Source organism: Astyanax mexicanus, chromosome 20 (assembly GCF_023375975.1).
Source record: "Astyanax mexicanus isolate ESR-SI-001 chromosome 20, AstMex3_surface, whole genome shotgun sequence".
Taxonomy (NCBI): Eukaryota; Metazoa; Chordata; class Actinopteri; order Characiformes; family Acestrorhamphidae; genus Astyanax; species Astyanax mexicanus.
In genome coordinates, this window is record NC_064427.1 from 31,180,480 (window position 1) to 31,201,831 (window position 21,352).

The window sequence follows — 21,352 nt, forward strand, 5'->3', positions numbered from 1 at the left end:
TATTTCCCTGCCTCTGAGAACATCATGAAATGGTCTGCTGCATTTGAGTCACTCCGTCACCCCTGCGGTTTGGCTTTTGTGTGTGAATGTCATTACACTTTATCCTCGCCTGTGTCCTCCTGCTTGTGTGTCCGCCCCCTCCTTAGTGTTCTTCTTCTCACAGATGGGGAGGCTCCGTGTTGCAGTGGTGGGTGCGGGGGCCGCAGGGCTGTGTGCTGCCCGACACATCTTGTCTCGACCCAAAGCGTTTGACCCCCCGGTGGTGTACGAGCTGACCGACCACGTGGGTGGCACGTGGTTCTATGAGGAACGTGTGGGCACGTACGACAATGGCCTGCCTGTCCAAAGCAGCATGTATAGAGACCTCAGGTAGAGCATTGCAGACACTGATTCTGAACAATGTTTTTTTTACCATTGGGGCAGTGTGTGGAACTGGATAAGAATTGGGCGATACAGTGCATATCACAATATAAGGGTTACAATTCAATATATTGCCATATTGTAAGCAGGGCGATATCATTTGACCACATTTTAGGAAAGCACACCATTACTTTTGTTACATAGAAAATCTGCGTACCATAGGATTTCAATACAAAGATCGATCTTTACATGTGAACTAGTCTTTAAAAATCAATAATGTGGGGGCTCCGAGTAGTCCAGTATGCTAAGCGCTGCCACAATGATCAGGAGATAGCTGGTTCGAATCCTGTTCATGTAGTTCATGTGGCTATTTTGGCACAATTGACCTTGCTCTCTCTGGGTGGGTAGATGGCAATCTCTCCCCACATCAATCCAAAGGGTGATGTCGCTCAGCACAAGGCGTCTGTGAGCTGATGTATCGGAACAGAGTTGCTGCCTTTTCCTCCGAGCATGCTGGCTACTTGGCAATGTTTTATCAGCAGCAGTTGGAAAAGAGTCTTCACTCTCCTGGTGTGTTGGGGCATCATTAGTGATAGGGGAAGTCCTAATGAGTGGGTTGGGTAATTGACAGTGTAAATTGGGAAGAAAATGGGAAAAAAATATAAATAAAATAAATAAATAAATACTGTGTTTTTTGAGAATCTATACAGTATTGCTAAACATAATATCGCAATACGCCTGGAGTGTCCCTGTTTCAAATATATTGGTGTTTTCTTGCCTAAACCTAAATGTTGAGAAAATGTACTGCTTTTGTAACAACAGATTATTATGATATAGTAGTTACTTAAAATTTAGATTAATAGCAGAATAATAATAAGCCCCTGATGAGCAGAAAAATGTGCCAATGAATGGAATGGAAATGGAATGTTTATTTGTCACATGCGTAGTCATAACATGTAACATGGTAGATGGCTGAAGCTAAAGCAAACTACTAGAAGTCAATGTCCTCTGCTTATTTATGTAGACCTTAAGTCATACATATTTTTGTGTATTCTCTGTTTTTAGAACGAACCTGCCTAAGGAGGTTATGATGTTCCCTGATTTTCCCTTCGACTCCCACCTGCCCTCTTTTATATCCCACCAGGATGTTCAGCAGTATTTGGAGAGATATTGCGAGAGTCATGACATCACACCGCATTTAAAGGTCTTACAATTAAGACTATCTTGTCTTTTTTTATATATATATATATGAATCACCTGAACATATTTGGTATTCAGGACATAACTGTCCAGGCACAAAGACATTGCACCACAGTGTTCCTAAGCATTTCATTCACAACAGTCATTTTCAAACTTCATTGACCGCTGGCCAAAAGCATTGCCATAGAGACAGTAGGGGGAAAAAATTCCCCCCAAAAACGCCACCAATCAGGTATGCCTGAGGGCCAATGAGGAGTGGCCTGCACATGTCCTACGGTATTAGTAATTTTTTTTTTCGTTAGAGGATAAAGTAGCGCTTGTGACGATCTTCTCTTTCGTCGACAGTTCAACACCGTGGTGGAAGAGGTGAAGCCCATCTCCATGGAGACGGAGGAGGGGGGAGCTGTGACGTGGGAGGTAATTTCGCGTGGCATGTACGGAGGGCACAGCACACAGACATTCGACTCGGTGTTCATCTGCAGTGGGTGAGGAATGCCATTTCTGCTCTCTGACAGCAGAAAAAGCCACTTGTGCTTAAACCAAAGTTGATCCCTTGGCGCAATTTTGTGGAGCTGCTCTCCATATTGTTCGCTTTTTATCATCCAAAAAGAGGATTATATTCATTTTCTCAATCATTGTCCCCTCACAAAATACCGATTTCAGCCTCGCCACGAGGATAAGAATGAGCGCAGTTTAAACCATTCATCAGCTGATTGTGTGAAGGAAGCTGCGAAAGGAAAAGAGCAACAGACCCCTAGGCATGACTCATGTGTTCCTTCCTCTTTCACAGACATTACTCCGTGCCCCACCTGCCCTCCATTCCGGGAATAGAGCATTTTAAAGGTGCAGCAAATGTTCAGTGTTAACAACAAACATGACCCTGAAAGTGCAAACAGTTACTCATGTACACTCTAACCATATCTCTCTCTGTTGATTTTTTTCCTCGCTCCTTCATTCACTTCATTCACTCTTCACTCCCTCATGTGTCCTTCTCCAGGAAAGGTGATGCACAGCCACTCTTATCGCTCTCCAGAGCCATTCGCCCACCAGTCTGTCGTGGTTCTGGGTGCTGGAGCATCTGGAGTTGATATCTCGCTCGAACTGATTCAGGCTAAAGCTAAGGTGCGAGAGTTTTTTAAAGAAACTGTTCATTGCCCATGCCATTCATTCCGAACAAGCATGTCCCACACTACACACACTAGAACATGGTCTGTACACTCTAAAAAACAGAGGTACGACATGAGTACTTTTTTGTACTCGAAGGTACACTCTTCATAATTGTACCCTCAAAGGTACAATATTGGTCTTTACAGGGTCAGATTTGTTCCCTCTGAAGTACAAAGTCATTTCTAACAGCAATAAGTACAAATTTGTACCATTTAACCAGCCAAAGGGTACATTCAGTATTCTGCATCACTGTACTAATGAACAATATATATTTAAATTGCACATTTTTTTATTTGAAAGCCAGACAATTTTGTATCATCAAGTTTTTGAGCCATATTTAGTTGATGATAATGTTTATAATCTTTATGATCTTTACTGCTACAAAAACCATGGGTACAAAAAAGGACTTTCACTGAAAGGTACTTTTTTGTACCTCAATATAAGGTACAGCCCCAGCGACAAGCTTTGTACTCTTTTAAGTACAAATCTGTACTTATATTTCTTAGAGTGTACTATGAAATAGTTTATTATTTTGATTTTATGAATCTTCTGGTTGCTCGGTTATTGCCAGATAAAATGCAATACGCGCCAAAAAGGCACTTAAAGGACCTATGTCATGTAAAAAGATTTTTTTTAAATGCAGTATTTTGACAATATTATTATTATTATGTATTTTTTACATTTTGAACCAAATTCATTGTTTTTGTGAAGTCACCACACATATCTACCAGTTTAGATATTATCATTAACATTAAAGGTTTAACTAGTATTTTAGCCTGAGATGCTGTTTGTATGGGGAACAATACAGGGCAGACAGTTAGATCAGATCTTTTATGTATTTGAATCTTACAGTAATAAAACAGAATTTTAAATTCTAAAGGATAAATAAAGCATATAAATAATGCCGTGTAATATATAGGAGGAGGATAAATTAAATGTAGGATATGAGCCTTTTAAAACCGGTATACCTTAAAATAGTCTCTGAAATATTAAATGTTGGAGTCCAGCCAATGCTAGACATACTTATTGAACTGAGTTAAATTAGATAATTAGCTTGCTTTTTCTTACTGAGAGAAATAAAACATTTAGTGCCACAACAAAAAAAGTAACTTTGTACCAGTGAAATTTGTCTGTTTTTAATAATACATATTTTGTTTAGGATTGGTTTATTCAACATATTGCAATAATACTGCCTTTAACCCCATATTAAGGCTTACATATCTGTACAGTCAGGAAAATAAAAAATATTACATTTGTTGACCTTTTTAATAATATAGAAATTGTGCTATGTGTAGCGGTCAGCAATGCTGACAGTAAGCAGCTACTGACTTATTTTCTCTTTGCTTTGCTTATAATCCATCTCTATCTGTAGGTGACCCTGAGCCATAATAAGCCAGCTCTGCAGTCCTCCTTGCCCCCAGAAATCCAGCATGCAGCCCCTGTGGTGAAGGTCTTGGAGAATGGCTCTTTGCAATTCCAGGATGGATCTGTGGCCCAAGCTCAAGTTCTTCTGCTTTGCACTGGATACAACTTTCACTACCCATTCCTCTGCCCCAAACAGCTTGGCCTGGAGGTAGAGCACCACCTAGTGGCTCCTCTGTATAAGTACCTGCTGCCTCCAGCCTTCCCCTCTATCTTCTTTGTAGGCATCTGCAAAATCATCTGTCCTTTCCCTCATTTCGATTGTCAGGTAAGCGTCCAGAGGAGCTTTGTAGCTTTTGACTTAGTGGGAGGTGTAAACTGCCATTTCTCTTTCTGAGATTCTGTCTGTTCATGTCTGTTGCTCTTTCCCTCCGCCAGGTCCAGTTTGCACTTGGAGTCCTTGAAGGCACGGTTCAGTTGCCCTCATCTAAAGTGATGGCAGAAGAAGCTGAAAAAGAGAGACAGAGGAAGACACAGAAGGGCGTTCAAGTGAAACACCTTCTGCAGATGGACTCAGAACAGTGGGCGTACTACCTAGACCTGGCAACCACAGCAGGCTTCCCACCTCTGCAGCCGGTTATACAACGTCTTTATGAAGAAGTAGGAAAACAGCGCCGGGCGTGCCCTCAGGCTTACAAACACATGAACTACAGACTTGTTGATGCCACACAATGGCAGCTTCTGTAAACACCATCTGCAATGACATATAAGGTTTAGTTCAAGTCGCAGGACCAAGAGAAAGTGACTGTAGCTGTTCCATCCATCAGCTAACTAATCGTGACCTTTCTAGTATCCACTACATTCATGTAGTCTACTTCTGTAGAGATGCTGTCTTTGTGAAGAAAGTACTGTCATATTAAACTTGACATTTAACATTCTCAGTACGACTGGAAAGTCGCACTACCACAGGGAACAGATCCATGAATAGGATGAATATTAAATGACTCTGCAAATCCTTTGGGAATAGTTGTATCAGGGCCAAGATTAATTCTTTTACTCATACAAATGAAAAGGACACTCTAAGGTAGTGCATAGATTACACAAGTATTTAATGTCATTACTATGGTGAGTGACTTTTCAAATGCAAATGTAATATTTACACGTTTCACTAATTAGTGTGATTTTCTTTGGTGTTATTTTACCAAAAAAGACACTAAAACTGTTAAAAAATTGTGCAGTTTCTATTAACATTAGTGTATAATAATGTATAAAGGGTTTAGCTGATTAAAAGTCCTTTTCTTTTACTATTTTTCATTTCATCTTATTTTGTTGTATTTACAATTGATTTACATGAAATTTCACTCTCTTCTTTCTAATAAATAAAAAACTACAGGCCTTTATAATCATTTTATGACTAGAGCGGATCTGAAATAATAAGTGCATTTGAGTGTTTAGTAAAAACTGATTAAGGAGTTTTACCACTGGTTTGATTTATGGGTAAAACGGTTGCTATATTTACTGTTCTTCCACGCGCTTCCCAGTTACCAGATCTTAATCCAACAGAACAGACTGAAAGTATTAAAGTACATCCGCAAAATCTGCAGGAATGGTGTGATGCAATCATGCCAAATGTGGACCAGAATCTCAAAGGAATGTTTTCAATGTCTTGTTGAATTACTGTAATCAAAAACTGAGGCTGCTTTTGACAAATGGAGGCACTATACCCAATACTCCCTGTTCGGTTTGGTAAATGTGTACAATAAATGCTTTTAATGATAAAGAATTTGGGAATAGTGAAAATGTGTTACATCAGCATTGTGTTAAAGATAACAGTATTCCTCTGACACTGGTAAATTTTTTGTATATACCAGCTGAATATCTCTTTTTATTCCTTTAATACATTTATACCAAGCTCACTGGTATAAATATATATATATAGTGTCAACGGTTTGGGCACACCTTATTTTAAAATGTTCTGCATTATAGATTAATATTAAGGTCAAAACATAAACCAGAATATGATTTTCTATGTTTTAGATTCTTCAAAGTAGGTACCTCTTGCTTAGATGACAGCTTTGCACGTTGGAATTTTCTCAGACAGCTTTTTAAGCTAGAGTCACCTGGAGTGTTCAGCTTTCAGTTAACAGTTGTGCTGAACTTGTCAAGAAGTTTTTTTTTTAGCTACCTAAATTTCTTGCCCTCTTAATGTATTTGAGAGCAGAGTTAGTGCAGAAGAGACACAGTTGGTATATAGTAAACAGTCCTATTGGAGTAATATTCTTATCCATATTATGGCAAGAACTACTCATCTAAGTAAAGAAAAAAATGCTCAAAAAAGTCAATACGAAAAATGTTAAGAACTTTGAAAGCAACCTCAAGTGCAGTCGCAAAGACCATCAAAACGTTATGATAAAGGGTGCAGAGTGGGATTATAATAATACATTTCTATAGACCTCAATATGAACATTCATTCATCAGCCAAGCCCCACTTTATGAAAGCCAAACATTTAGCCTAAAAAGTCGTTTGTCAACAGAAATGAAGCTTCTGTTTAGAAAGACTGGATTTTTCCCACAGGATTTCCTACATGATTTAGATACTGCATCATGGCCTCATAAACAGAGTGAACTGCGACACTCTCCGGAGTGAGTTCTCCCATCTGGCTGGAGTCGTCATGTCCCAACATTGTGAAATTGGACACCTACTTTCTTAACCCTTCCCAGCTAGTCCGCCCTCTCTACTCTCTCCTCTGAAACTCAGGCAGCCGCTGTGCAGCGAGAGTTTAGAGACTCTTAATGAATGTTCTCGGATTAATATTCAACACCACGCGGAGATCTTCCACTGACGGAGAGTCCGACCACCAGCCCGAAGTTTCTGCTAAACAAACAGGGCTGAGGAGCGGTATCCGGGCGGGGGCATGTGGAAGACGGAGGGGGGGTTTCCTCTCAGGAGAGGAACGCTTTAACCTGCCTAATCATATCTGATTAATTAATCAGTGTGAGTTCAAAAGCTCCGGGGTGCCCTGGCATTTGGACCGGAGATGTCAGGACCAGTTTCTCGGTGAGGAGAAGAGGTAAGTAACTCCCCTGCTTGTCATCCGCCCCTGAAAAAGAAAAACACAACCCTGTGGAGACTGACTGGGGTAGTGTAGTCTTCAAATCTTGTGTTAAAATGTGATAATATATGGATAGAGTTGAAATAATGTCTCCTCTTGTGGGATTGGCTGTGTATAATGTGTTTAGTGTTATTGTTCACATGAATATTAGCTGGCTGTGTGTCATAATATAGATATATAATCCCAGAAGTAGCTCAAACTCTTCTTGTTTGAAGCTGAAGGGAGGAACCCTGCCTGGGTGTGTGTGTGTAAGGGTGGAAGTGTGTGTGTGTGTGTGTGTAAGAGTGGGAGTGTGTGTGTGCTGGGAGCTGAAGGAAGTTCACAGCCCAAATCACTCCTGCTAACACCCCTCACTGCTATCTTTTACTTCGGAAATTATCAGAAAAAAAATTGGCAACCGAAAGCATTTTTGCAATATTTGTCTCTATATGTAATATTTTTCACATGATCACAGATGATAAGATTTTTCAACTCTATGTAAGGTCATGACAGCTGTGTCATATTACATTATACTCTTGTTGGAAGAGTTTGTTCATACACTGCCTGGTCAAAAAAAAAAAAAAAGGTCACCACCAAAAAAGGTTTCTCTGATTTTGCTATTTATAGGCATATGTTTAAGTTAAATGAACATTGTTGTTCTATTCTATAAACGTTCGGACCTCAAATAATGCAAAGCAAGCAATATCATATTCATAAAGTTTTAAGAGTTCAGAAATCAATATTTGGTGGAATAACCCTGTTTTTTAATCACATTGTTCATGCATCTTGGCATGTTCTCCTCCACCAGTCTTACACACTACTTTTGGATACCTTTAAGCCACTCCTGGTGCAAAACTTCAAGCAGTTCAGCATGGTTTGATGGCTTGTGATTTTAAGTGGTCTCTTATTTTTTTTAAGAGCTGTATTTCGGTGGACTGCCTTTAGCTTTCATTTCTACATGCATTCACTGTGGCATTGTTTCGATAAGCTTTTGCAATGTCACAAAATGTATTTCAATCCAGTGTTGCATTAATTTTTCACCAAGATATTGCATTGATGATGTCTGAGACTGACCTCTGCAGAAAGCAGCGCTTCTCCAGCACATCCCAAAGATTCTCAATGAGGTTACCGGATTGACTCTGTTGTAATCAATCCATGTGTGAAAATGATGATCTCATGCTTCCTGAATCACTCTTTCACAATCCAGCCCAATGAATCCTGGCATTGTCATCTTAGAATATTTGGCTTTTAAAGACACTTGTTGTTCGGACACCCAGTGGAATTTCATTCCACCACTATGGTGCCAGAACAGAAAAGAAAATATATTTATATTTTTACATTCATATACTTATATGCATAGATGTGCTCTACTTAAGTATTATTTTTTTCTCTTACTTCCACTTTTTCTTCACTACATGTTCTTAAAGAGTTTAACACTTTTATTTCGATATTTTTTTTTCTGTGTTGCATTGTTACTTGCAACAATTAAAAAAAGTTACAAATCATTCCAAAGTTATATTATCAATGGCAGAGCGGTAAATACTCTAAACTGTAACCAGGTTTGATAAAACTGCCTCACCACTGAGGGAATTGAGCGATAATGTCAATCTCATAAGAAGACCATGCTGCCTCCATTCTGCCTATAACTTGCTGCCTGCCTGCAATATGATATTCAAACTTTTGACTGCTTTCTGTGATACTAACATATATGCCACTGCATCACGAAACAATACATTTTAGCTTTTCAGTTATCATATTTTAAGCGGCTTATCTTTGAATGAGGCAAAATACATTGCAGCCAATCAAAGCACTGCTGTTCCTACTAGGGCTGTATGCAATATTTCACAGTACAGGGTTTTTCACAGTGTTTAATCAGATGTCAGCAGAAAATAACAATTCAGTGTGTGATGATATGAATGGTGCATTTTGTGTGTCTAAGATTAAAATAAATTATATTTGGCAGTTATAATCTGTTATGAAAAATAGAGAAAAGTGTGAATTTTCATTTTTTTATCCAGCAACATAAAAGTTGTAACAGGATGTGTTTGATATAGTTTGGCACTTCACCTGACACTGTGCATCTTGCACGTTTTGACTATTGTACACATCAGTGATGCTGAAACACTTTGCAGCCCTAGTTCCAAATCTAAGAGGTCCAATATGTTGTTTTTTTACTATGATCCTAGGATTGCCGGTTAAAATATCAGATCATGCTGCTTGTCATCAGCAGCCAGAGTCCAAGAGAGTGCAATTGGTCATGCCCTGTTTGTTAGGTCCTCTCTCCACATCACATCCTAGGTGTCTGTTATCTGATGTTTAAGAGCTGGGTGGCTGCACGTTACTGTTTTCAATTCTGCACCAGCAGACGTTCTAAAAGAGACAGTGGCTGGCTTCACATGTATTGGAGTAGGCAAGTGCTGTCCTTCACCCATCTAGTATTGAGGGCATTAATAGTAATAGGGGAAGTCAGTCCTCATGAGTGGGAATTAGGAAGACAATGGGATCATCTCCTTATTATCACGTTTTCAAATGTGCTGAAAGGCCAGAAGACAGACAGTTATTGAGGGTTAATACACTCTTTAACAATCTTTACATAAATCATCAAACCGGCCCTTTAAGAAGTTTCCACATTGCAGAATATCCTTTTCTGCAGTCCACCTCCACAGACTTGTTACCCTCCCCCCTACTCTCAAATGTAAATTGCTCAAGTGTACATTGTGATTCCTATCACACAGGCAAGAAGACTGTGATTTGTGTGTCCTCTTGGCAGCCGGCTTGATGTCAAGCTAGCAAGCTTGCTTTAATATAAACAGCTTCACATCATATGTTGTGAAGCATTTCATTCAGACATGAATGCCCTCCATCTTTGATGCGCACTATATTCCCCTCTTTAACCAGCAGATGGAAGAGGAGGCGGACAGCAACGGGCAAGAAGAACATAGAACTGATGACCCTGCTCTTTCTGGCCCCAAAGAGAAGACAGAGACCCAGCTTCAGCACGGCCAGGAACCCAGCACACCAGACCAAGATCTGCCCATCATGCACTGGGAGGACCTGAGTTTGCGGATAGCAGAGCTTGAAAAACAGGAGGAAGAGAGGAGGAAAAGAGCAGAGGTGTGACAAAGATCATTCAACTGCCTGGTACTGTTGCATCTTAGTCCAGGGGTGTCCAGTCTTAATTGCAAAGGGCCAGCCTGGCTGCAGGTTTTTATATTGTAGCCTAGCAGAAGCACATGCTATCAGTTGTTTAGAGACTGAACAATTGTTTAAAAAGTGAAAATAGGTGTGCTGCTGGTTGTTTGGAATAAAAACCTGTAGTACCTTTACTGGAACACATATGTTTAGAATAAAAACCTGTAGTACCTTTATTGGAACACATATGTTTTAGAATAAAAAACTGTACATTTACAGTCTAAAAATCATAAAACGAAAAAAAAAACACAGAAGATGTGTGTTCAAACTTTTGACTGGTATTGTATATATTTACATATTTGATACATTAATTTTCTTTGATACATTAATCACCTTAAACATCTGTGCAATTAATTGTTTTTTTTTTAACACAAATTCCAGTAGTGGTAGTTGTAGGTAACCGACAGCAGTACGTTCATTGCCTAGCTCAAGGTCTAACTTCATTTGTAGGTTTTGGAATCACTGGCAAATATCTAGGAACATTTGTTACACCCTTCAGTTTTACAAAAGCTACTGTCATCTTATTTATCCAAAGCAATATGTCCAGACGTTTATCACGAAGGCCGAATTTTAATCTGACAGTCCCTGTCAGATATGCTGTGTTCTTTTGAGAGTGTACAGAAAGCAGTGTTAAAGTAGTTTTGCTTTCTTTTCTTTTTTTTCTAAATCCTTTTCTCTCTCTGCGTCTTAGATCATCAGAAACATGAAAGGCTCTAAAAGCCACCGTAACATTGTGTTCTATAATGCCTTTGTTGTCCATTATTTTATTCTAGTCCAAGAGTTCAGCGGAACAAGAGTCAGAGCTGGGACAGTGGTCTCACGTAAAGCAGCAGTCGCCTCTCAGGAAGCAGTGGGAAGATGACGATGGCTTCGGAGGATGCCGATTTCCATTCATTACATCTCGGTGTGTCATGGCTGCTTTGTCATTTTAGATTACATCCAAAGTCTTACAAAAATAGATGAACATTGTTTAACAAACATCGTGTCTTACGCTGATGGAGGCTGTGTGTACTACAAGGTTCCACTGAAGTTCAAGAGGAAACTTAGTAATTTGAGTTATTCCTTTATTGTGGACTTGTTATAAAAGCTCTCATTTTATTGGCTGCTTCATGGCACTGCAGTGGCTCACAGGAGCAGCATAGCATAGCATAGTCTATGCTATCTAAGGTGCTTTCACATCTGAAAGTCCGGACCGTGGTCCGAACCAAGGTTCATGTGTTTGTTACATTGTATATATTTGGTCCGCTTAATTTTGTTTTCACACTGCAGTTTGGGGAGCGCACCAAAGGCCTTTGTGTGATACTCCTACATCCTTTCATCATCACTTACGTATCTATGCGTTTTCCTTAACCTGACGATGATTGGTTTCAGAAGGACATGCGTCATTCGGCGGGAAGCCTTTCTAGGATAAGGATAAAATTAATGAACAGATTAATTTCGTCTCCATAGTAGTGCTGCTGCTATTGTGGTTTTTATACCAGCAACAGCAGCAACTTTAGGCACAGTACTCTAGGTTAGTTCAGATTCACCAAACGAACATGCTCGTCCTGAAGCAACTGTATCCACGGCTCATTTTTCCTGTTTTCCGGTTATTTTTCTTCTTCTGCTGCCGTTGTTGAGGAACGCCTGCTCAGCTTCCTGTCCGAAAGTTCGAACCATCCAGAAAAGCGCTTTCACACTGCAGGCGAACCGGACCGTAGTTCAGAAGATCCGGCCCAAGACCACCTCTCTTGGTCGGACCAAAATCTGGACCGTGGTTCGCGGCCCCTTTCACACCTGCTACTTTGGTTCGTACCAAACTGAAAAGTCTGAAAGTCCGGACCAAACGAGGCAGGTGTGAAAGCACCCTACGTACTGTAAGTGGTTGTTGTGATTGATTAAAAAACATTTTGAAATAATGTCTGAGTGATCCCATGAGTGAGATGAGAAAGTAATTTTCTGGAGAATTCAGAGTGGGTCATGTCATTCCATGGGTCATTGCCTAAACCACACTGAACATTTCCTGTAATGAGAATGTGTCCAACACAGAAGATTTCCAGCTGTAAGCTACAAGTGTAAAAGGGCAGCTCTGGATAATGTCAGGACCTGATTCTCTGAACATTTTCCAACAAGTTTCCAAATATGTGAAAACGACAAGAGTGTGGGAATTGGGCTTGTTTACAGTGCTGTTTTGGTTACGGCAGATTTTTTAAAGAGTCACAGTCGTTCAGTTCCATGTACCAAACTCTCATTATTTAACTAAACAAACATACAGTAAATACAATTTGACATTTTCTGGCATATTTAGGCTAGACTACAATACGAAATGACCCTGTTGCTGCTTAGTTATATTTATTTGTGGAAAAATGTACTACAGCATGTTTTGTAAACACAACCTTATCTTCTTCAACACGCTTCCTGTATCTCCTTCTGTAGGTTTACCAGCCCTAAAAATCTGCAGCTTTGTTTTGTCAACAACAGTGACAGCGAGGAAGAAGATGATGAAGGGACATCCAGCAAAAAGGTGGGCGTAGGGTGTTTGCTGTGCCAGAGCTCTGGTTAATTTGCAGTTTAAACGAGTTGCTTGCCTTGCACTGCAGTTGGTCTTACTACAGCAGGGAGTACTGTGTGTCCTAAGATGTATCTTTTAATCTGCTTGTTCACTATAGGGCTCGCGCGACACAGCGGGACGTGGGCGTTGTTGTGCGGGCCTGAAGCAGGAAGTGAGAGCGGCTCTGAGTGAACTCAGAGATAAGCTTTGGGCTGAACTGAAGCAGCAGCAGGTGAGAGGAGGCCTCAGCTGTACCACAGTCTAGCTATTATTCAATATAAGTATACTGTAATTAAGGCCTTTGTGCACGTATTTTAATGCATCATTTGGATGTGTTTTGGTGATTTAGCAGCAGCCGTCCCGCAGTGACCTGAACATTCGGAGAAAAATGCTTAGCCGCAGTGACCTGCAGACCTGTTCCGTACTCCAGCTAAACGCCCTCAGTGCTTCCCTCAGCGAAGACATTCAGGGTTAGCACGGCCTTCTTTTTAATACATGGGTTTTAAATAACTTTCACCTTTAAGTCAGTGCTGCATTGTCTCATAAATGTCAGGCAAGCACTTGTTATACTATTATTGAAATAATAGTTGGAATAATTAGGGATGCACTGATGTGGGACTTGCCAGTGCAGATACATAATACATAAACACTGTACAAGAAAGTACAAATTGACATTTATCTACTTGGATTACCATTACAGAAGCTTTTTTAATCATGTAGTTACTGAATAGTAATCCACATAGTGTAATAAAAATCACATTAACACATTAAATAACAGCTTCCGAATCATTTTGATTGCACACTGACTGCACACTTTAATGGTTGTTTTTACTCCAGACTCAGCATGTCTGTACCTGCACTATGTAACTTTGATCAAAGCCGCACAAGTTTTCTCTTTAGAACTACATAATTCTGTGTAATCCTTGTCATATTTGCACGAAATCTTATTATTAAAAGTCTTATTATTCTAATTTGTCAGTCCACATTACCTTTACCAGTCCTTTTTTCACCAGCTTGTCAACAAATGCATGTGTTAGGGGGTGTAAAAGTAGCATTTATGTGATTCATGTGTACTTGTCAGAAGGACATGATGTCCTTAGCACAACAACCCTTCCTTCATTTCTGAGTCATTTCACCTACACAAAATGTAAGCATGACATGTCACATTTTGATGTCAAGATGTGGAATGATCACCACCCTACCTCATCCCTAAGTCCCCAATTCATATCAAAAGTTTTGCATGAAGCACTATTATTCTAGGGAACACAGTTCCACTGCTCCACAGCTCAAAGCTGGTTTGCTTCAGCCCACACCTATCATTAGGCATGGTGCCAATATGTTCATATTTATCCCAAGAGCCCTATTCTTTTGGCTTTACTTTTTTACAAGGATTAAAACAGGTGCAACTTTCAATTGCATTCAATAGGAGAAGTTTCCACAAATATTTGGAAATATTCTGTATGCAATTTAGGTGTCATTGTGCATCCCTAATTGTAATAGCTATTACTATAAAAAAAAGTTTCTGCATGTGCTGCACTAGATAAATTATAGTCTCATTTATTTTTGATAAAATACTATAAAAATTCACAGGTTAATATTTATCATGACAGTTTTATAAATGTATTAATTTGCATTTATTTCAACTTCCAGATCTGAGCTCAGAACTAGTGAAGCATCTGGTGGTGCGGGACAATCTTCGGATAAAGCAGGACGCCATGCTCCTGGATGTACAGGATATGACATCATCATGACTCATGTCTGGCCATGAGTAGTCATCTGCTAAAATTGACTAAATGGACTAGAGAGGAAAATGGGCCTGTTTGACAACTGCAGTGTGTTGTTAGATAAGATCATTTCTTCACCTTCTCCTCTAAAACCACAGTGTCCTGTTTGTCTCGAGTTGCTCACACAAATGTTGCTTATTATTAAGTGGGTCAGATTATTTTTTATTTTCAGTCACAAGTTTTATTGTGGGATTTTTTTTTTTTTTCTGAATGTGAACAAGTAGCTCTTTAAGTATTAAGCGGGCATGCTCAGCATTATTAAATATGCCTGGTCATTTATGGTCAGTTTTTATTATCTGTAAAGTCTTTGAAAGCTGCTATAAAATCCATGTGTGATTGGTAACTGTGATACATATTAATCAGTGATTTATTTTCAGTTGATTATGCTTCATGTGAATATGAAATGCATGGAATATACTACAGCATCTGCCAGCTGCAAATGGGAATTTAGTTACTGACACTTTTTGACAGTATTTTTTATTTTTTATTAAAATGAACAAAGTTTATATTAACTGAATAAAATTATAACATTATTGAATAGAAGTTGTTTGCAGACTCATTATATTAGAGTCAGTTGTGAATATCACTGCTTTCATTTCAAAACATAAAAACACCTTTTAAACCATTAGAAAACATCAACTTACTTTCATATTGTTTGGAGACTTCATGATAAATGGACCAATATGGACCCTTAACAATTTTCCTGGAATATAAAATAGTTCCATTTAATATAAAAAGTATATTAAGGTTGGTATGTTTTTTTATTTACCTGTTCTTATGATAAGGATGACATTTTTTGTCTTAGCTAAGCCAATTACCCCACTCACTAGGTCACTAGGGCTCCCCAAATCACTTGCAATACTTCGAAAAGGACAAGCACAAGTCTGTTCCGATATATTTAAAGTCATCCAGTGCTCTTTTTCCAGTTTCTGCCAATGCAGCATCACTAGTCTGTCAACACGCTTGGAGGAAAGCACTGGAACCCTAGCTCTGATACATCAGCCATCAGAGCTGCACTGACCAGCATCACTTCGACTGCTGATGCTGAGCCACTTGGAGCCTTGTAATGACGTCCTTTTTTTTTGTTGACATCACTTAAAATGATACTGTGCTGTTGTCCAACAAACATGCTCAAATTCATTAGGTAATAGTTAACTGGTTTACAAGTTGGTGTTTTGGACTAGAACTATTAGAAAGACTGCAAATTATTGGGTCTCCAGACTGACTTGGTAAGTATGACTGTGTAACTAATATTGTGTCCCTGATAAAACAGCCTTTGCATATACAAGGCATGTTTACCCAATAAACTGGCAACTTAATGCATTTCAAAGAGTAAACACCATAATTCCTTCTGAATAATCTAGTTTAAGACCAGCTTTTGCTGATTGTTGGTTTTAAACGCTCTAATTTGGTTACTGATAGTCAAGGTGGTTCAAAAATATGGCTGTTTATAGAAACGTTCCAAAACAACCTGGAATAAATTATTTTCACATTGATGTCTATTAAAAATTGAGAAGGCTTTTTTCACCTCCTCTATATATGTCATTTTGAAGGTGCAAGGTTTTTGCATACCAGCGAAGACATTTATTTAAAAGCTTCATTTGTGGGTGTCTTGTTAAACCTTAACTTACATTGTGTCCTGCAATATGTTCTAACCTGTAACCTGACAAAGATCCGCTTTCCACTTGACACACAGCTGGAGCGCATGTCAGCGTCTACTGTACATGAGCTTTCAACCATACGCAGTTCAGACGCTCAGCCAAGCACAGTGAAGGCTGGTCGGCAAGACAGCAGGGGATCAGAAAATAACGGAACAAGTTCACAGGAAGCTGTCTACTACCCTATTCTTCTCGGATTGGTTTTATTTGATGAAAAGAACAGAAATATGGATGGTACGCTTTGGACCTGTGCTGAATGGTGAATAGTCACTTTTCTTAACAGGTAACATATTAAAGTAATTTCAAGTTAATATATGTATGCTATAGCCTTATAAGTGTGCAAAAGCTTGTGTATTATTGGGGAATGTTGTTAAATGCTGTTTCAAATGATCAAAAAAAATAATGTTCCTTGTTTTCTATTATTACAGAGGTATCACACTGTACTGTACACTGTATTGGGTTTCCGCTCAGCATTTCTGTCTCAATGAATGGACATTAATTATTTACAGACACATACCTGCAGGAACACACACTACTGGATTGCAGAAGCAACCTCCTTGTCACAAACACTCTGTAGCATAGGGCCACATTGAGTGTTTAGATGTGTTACATAAATAAGACACGTATTAATTTTTGCATGTCAAAGACAATTCTATTCCAAAGGCTATCCAATCAGCCAGGAGATGTCAAAATATTTCCAAAAGAAGAAGAAATACACAAGATCGCAATACAAAAGTTCTGATAGTGGCTTAATGTTTGTCAGTGTTGTCGATTAACATTTAGCTTAGGTTTGTGTGAAGACACTCACACAGTACTGAGTGGGTGTTTTCCATTCACCTAATCCACTGAAGTGAATTTACTGCCTTTGGCATACTAAAACTGCATACGAAGGTCTTTCTGGTGTATGTATGCTGAAAAAAAAATACAAAAATGAGAAAAGGGAAAGATGAATGGAGTGCCTTGTTACTGATTAAAAGGTTAATAGACCACGTAAGGCTGAATCAGCACAATACCAAGATTGGTCAACATGAATTTTCTTTGGTAATACAACACAGACAGGACAAAGCTGATACTTAACCGGATAAAGCAACTTAATAACAGCACGCATTACAGCATGACACACTTTAAAATTGGTGTGGTATCTTAGCTACAGTTCCAACACTGAGTTATTTACTTAAATACTGTACTTGTTTGTATTTTTGGTTAACATAGGCCTATACATACTTGGGAAGATTTAAGGATTTCACTACATTTGAGGATTTGGAAGAGCAACAAACTAAGGAACACAAGCAGGAATCCATGAGAAGAGGATAAGGATTAGGATGAGGTTCTTTCTCAGCTGAGAATGAAGACCTCTGCTTCCTCCAGAGACATGGAAAGTGCTTTTGTGGCCACCAACTCCAGCGTCTCCAACAACCACACAGCTTCTACTCTGACAGAACTTTTAAACTGTAGCAACAATGAGGGCTACAAGTACGTGGTGCTGCCTCTGTGTTACTCGATTACATTCCTGCTCAGCATCATCCTGAACTCCACTGTTCTGCTACGCTCGTACCGCGGTGCCCAGCGGTGGAACGCCTCATTAATTTACATGGTCAACCTGGCCTCTACTGACTTGATGTACAGTCTGTCCCTGCCACTCCTGGTGGCTAGCTATGTTATGCATGACAACTGGGTGTTTGGGGACTTCATGTGCAGGTTGGTGCGCTTCCTTTTCTACTTCAATCTCTACTGCAGCATTTTTTTCCTCACCTGCATCTCTGTGCACCGATACATGGGCATCTGCCACCCCATCAGGACTATTGCTCTGGAGAGCAAGCGTGCTGTGAAGAGCATTTGTGCTATGGTGTGGGTGGTGGTGTTCCTACTTACCTGCCCCATCTTCCGCTTTGCCCAAACTGGCATTGTTTCAAGAGCAAAGGAAGATGGAGATGGAGAATTTGGGGACACAGATTTAGGGTTAAAGCAGAAGCTCAGTAGATCAGGATTGGAGACGTATAAGAACTGCTTTGATGTTGCAACAGACAGTGAATTTTCAGACTACGTCCCGTACGGAATTGTTCTCCACCTGCTCGGCTTCTTCGTTCCCTTCATCATCATTGCCTGGTGTTACTCACAGGTGGTCAGGACCATCTTTCAGACCCTGCACACCCAGCCGTATGTCCAGGATGTTGGCGATACAGAGGCAGGTCCCAGTGAGGACAGATACAGAACTTCCGTTTCCATCGCCAGCTCTCAGTTTGGCCCACACTTAAGCAGGCGGCGTAAATCCATCAAAACCATCCTCACCATCACCTTCCTGTTTGCGCTGTGTTTCCTACCATTCCACATCACCCGAACACTGTTCCTCATCCTCAAAAAGAGGAACGCAGGGTGCCAAACCTTGCAAACCATCTCTGTCTGCTACAAGATCACCCGACCCCTAGCATCCTGCAACTCTTGGCTCAACGCTCTGCTCTACTTCCTGACTGGGGACAAAGCAATGCCGTGCTGCAGATGTGCGGGAGGCAGTCATTCCACACGTCCCCGATGGCTGTTGAGGATTTTTGGAGGACAGAAAGAGCGAGAAGTGGGAGAACAACAGGGAAAGTCATGCAAAGCGCAAACATGAGAACGACCCAGAATCCTCAAAGGTTCTGCCTACACAAAAAAAAAATTCTTTGAAGCAGTTCCATTCCTAAATAGTCTTACAAAGGGCAGTTCAAAGGAATAGGTTTTGTAAATAAGATGCAACCATGAAAAATAGTTCAAAGTACCTCTACAAAATGTAGCATCTGTGATAATGAATGTTTTTCTTAGTGTTTTACATCTAAGATTTAGGATCTAAGGTTTAGGAACCTTTCCTTGATAGCAACATTAATTTGGCTTAAACCTGGGCCACATCTGGCATATTCTGGTGGCCCACATACCAGAAGTTGGCCAGATGTGGAACCCCTTTATATCGCTTTGAATTTATCTGCTGAATAAAAAATACAAGTCGTCATTATAATACATAAACAGTACCATTTGGCATAATGACTGAAATAAAACTAATTATATTTTAACAATTATGATAATAATAATTATTACAATTGTTACTATAGATGTCTGCTATGCTGTCAGATCTGACCCACCACTTAACCACTAGTCTAACAACTAGATTAACTAGATTAAGTGATTAAATATTTTTGGCATGCAGGTTTAAGCCAAAATGATGTTACTATCAGTGAGATTTATTTTCTAACTTACCTCTGTGAATGTAAATAGTTTTCAAATGCCCATGCTTGAGTTTGAATATTATGCATTATATTTATTCTGTTCAAGAAGAGCAATTGTATTTTCATATCCAATGTCTATATGGGGGCTGTAACAAGCTCTTTCCCTATTTACAGTTATACTGATTACAGGAAACTCACATACATTACACATGCAAAATGGTTACAAGTTAATATGTTGCATAATGTGAATTATATGTGATCACATGAATCCATCTGTATTATACCATGCCGTGAATAAAAAGCATATATTTAAAAAATGGACAAGGGTGCAAAAAACAATTTGGTGTCTAATTTTTTTCTATTAGTAGTGATTTGTGATGTATGAATTAATCGTAATCTTTGGGGAAATTAGACACCAGTATGAAATGGGTGCTAACAATTTACTTAATTATACCCTGACCAGAGTAACATTTCTATTTTCTTTTTTTATGTGTCCGTTCCATTCAAACCTGTAAACTCGTTAAGCCATTTTTAAAAAGCTATATAGATACTAAATTATTATTTTGTGTGTATGTATATATGTATTGCATTCTGGCAGTTTACTCAGTCAAACTGAATTGGATTTAAACAGTTCACACATTATTATAGTTGATTGGACAAGCTTTAGCTTTGATTACAGCAATCATTCTTCATGGCATAATTTCCATAAGCCTCTGCAATGTTATAACACTTATTTTGTCCATTTGTTCCCTAAGATCTGTATTGATTCTGGAAGACTTTGGACCATTGTGCAAAGTCTTTCTTAAAGGGGTTCAGATCTGGTGACCAATCCATGAAAATCTTATATGGGGTCAGAACAGACAGGCTAGACCATCAATGACCCCTTTTGAAATGTTCTAAAACTGTATATTGGGACCATGCCACAAGACCTGCTGTTTTGGAGATGCTCTTAATAGAGTAGATTGTCTGACTCAGTCATCTAGACTTCCAACTCATCAACTTGACTGTTCATTTGCTGACAAATAAATCCTAGCCCTTAACATTGTTTTAATAAGATGGTTGATTGGTGTATACTTATAACTTTCAATTCATTAATAAGAAGTGTAAATAAAAAAAAACATTTAGCTATGAGTCAGGTTTCCTGTGGCTGATAGGATGTAATTAAATTGTTGATTAGACTGACCTGGAACAATGTGTCAATAAATACAGGAAGCAATGTTACTAATTTACAGAATGTAATGTATGAGCAAAGATGAACCATTCGTCTTTCCTCGCTTTGTGCTGACATATATGTATTACTAGTACTCTTCCAGTACATACCGACAAAACTGCTGTGACTAAATAATGACCATAATAAACGAGAGGTCCTCCCCACAGAGAAGCTATATAGTTCCACAATATTTCACTTGACTATTTGTGTTGCATAAGAAAGGTAATTGCTTATGATTACTTATGAACATTTGGCACAAACCTACAAGCTAATAGTCATAGATGTACTGCTGAGCATGTTCATATATGTTCATATTTATTGTGGGAATGAACTTTTAATAAACCTGAACTCTACTGAACTATTTACTGTTATTAGGTAACATGCAGGCAACAGGCCATCGTTTGTTCAGAAAAGTAATTTACATACATGCTAGTCAGCTCACTTTTAGTTTAATATAATATATATTATATTATATTATATATTATTTAATATATGAAGTTAGAAAAATACTATTTATACTATTTAAGTTAAAAATGGTTTGGAGAGCCATGCCATCTGCTGGTGTTGGTCCATTGTGTTATATCAAGTCCAAAGTCAGTG

The 21,352-nt window shown here is 39.0% G+C and overlaps 3 protein-coding genes across 10 annotated transcripts in view; all 3 read left to right on the forward strand.

Annotated features, from left to right (window-relative positions):
• Nucleotides 1-5,872, forward strand: part of LOC103024073 (uncharacterized) — a 37,793-nt gene extending 31,921 nt beyond the window's left edge. For 4 of the 6 annotated variants that reach the window (XM_007236197.4, XM_049468657.1, XM_007236199.4 and 1 more), the window contains 7 exons: nt 164-369; nt 1,426-1,564; nt 1,906-2,045; nt 2,351-2,403; nt 2,558-2,682; nt 4,100-4,417; nt 4,528-5,872. In XM_007236197.4, coding sequence (XP_007236259.3) covers nt 164-369; nt 1,426-1,564; nt 1,906-2,045; nt 2,351-2,403; nt 2,558-2,682; nt 4,100-4,417; nt 4,528-4,836 — 1,290 coding nt within the window. In that variant the 3' untranslated portion in view covers nt 4,837-5,872. Of the gene's footprint in view, nt 1-146; nt 370-1,425; nt 1,565-1,905; nt 2,046-2,350; nt 2,404-2,557; nt 2,683-4,099; nt 4,418-4,527 lie in introns of all 6 variants that reach the window. The other 2 variants (XM_007236198.4, XM_049468658.1) reach the window with 1 other exon arrangement.
• An 856-nt stretch (nt 5,873-6,728) lies between these two features.
• im:7136398 (schwannomin-interacting protein 1) lies at nt 6,729-15,230 on the forward strand. 3 transcript variants are annotated; one of them, XM_007236206.4, is made up of 7 exons: nt 6,729-7,160; nt 10,080-10,295; nt 11,147-11,277; nt 12,789-12,876; nt 13,022-13,135; nt 13,256-13,373; nt 14,554-15,230. In XM_007236206.4, the coding sequence occupies exons 2-7, from the start codon at nt 10,083-10,085 to the stop codon at nt 14,652-14,654; spliced, it is 765 nt and encodes a 254-aa protein (XP_007236268.3). In that variant the 5' UTR covers nt 6,729-7,160; nt 10,080-10,082; the 3' UTR covers nt 14,655-15,230. The 3 variants fall into 3 exon arrangements, with proteins under 3 accessions (XP_007236268.3, XP_007236267.3, XP_007236266.3); XM_007236205.4 differs by having other exon boundaries at nt 6,732-7,160; nt 10,083-10,295; nt 13,253-13,373; XM_007236204.4 differs by having other exon boundaries at nt 6,736-7,160; nt 13,253-13,373.
• A 1,072-nt stretch (nt 15,231-16,302) lies between these two features.
• Nucleotides 16,303-21,204, forward strand: LOC103026363 (P2Y purinoceptor 3). Its single transcript, XM_007236207.4, has 2 exons — nt 16,303-16,628; nt 17,558-21,204. The coding sequence occupies exon 2, from the start codon at nt 17,691-17,693 to the stop codon at nt 18,954-18,956; it is 1,266 nt and encodes a 421-aa protein (XP_007236269.2). The 5' UTR covers nt 16,303-16,628; nt 17,558-17,690; the 3' UTR covers nt 18,957-21,204.
• The last annotated feature ends 148 nt before the right edge of the window (nt 21,205-21,352 follow it).

What these genes read in the sequence shown, in the direction of transcription:
- LOC103026363 (XM_007236207.4), top strand. Translation starts at nt 17,691, where the DNA reads ATGAAGACCTCTGCTTCCTCCAGAGACATGGAAAGTGCTTTTGTGGCC.
- im:7136398 (XM_007236205.4), top strand. Translation starts at nt 10,083, where the DNA reads ATGGAAGAGGAGGCGGACAGCAACGGGCAAGAAGAACATAGAACTGAT. An exon ending in TTTCCATTCATTACATCTCG is followed by an intron (nt 11,278 to 12,788) that starts GTGTGTCATGGC and finishes CTCCTTCTGTAG; the next exon opens with GTTTACCAGCCCTAAAAATC. An exon ending in AAGGGACATCCAGCAAAAAG is followed by an intron (nt 12,877 to 13,021) that starts GTGGGCGTAGGG and finishes TGTTCACTATAG; the next exon opens with GGCTCGCGCGACACAGCGGG.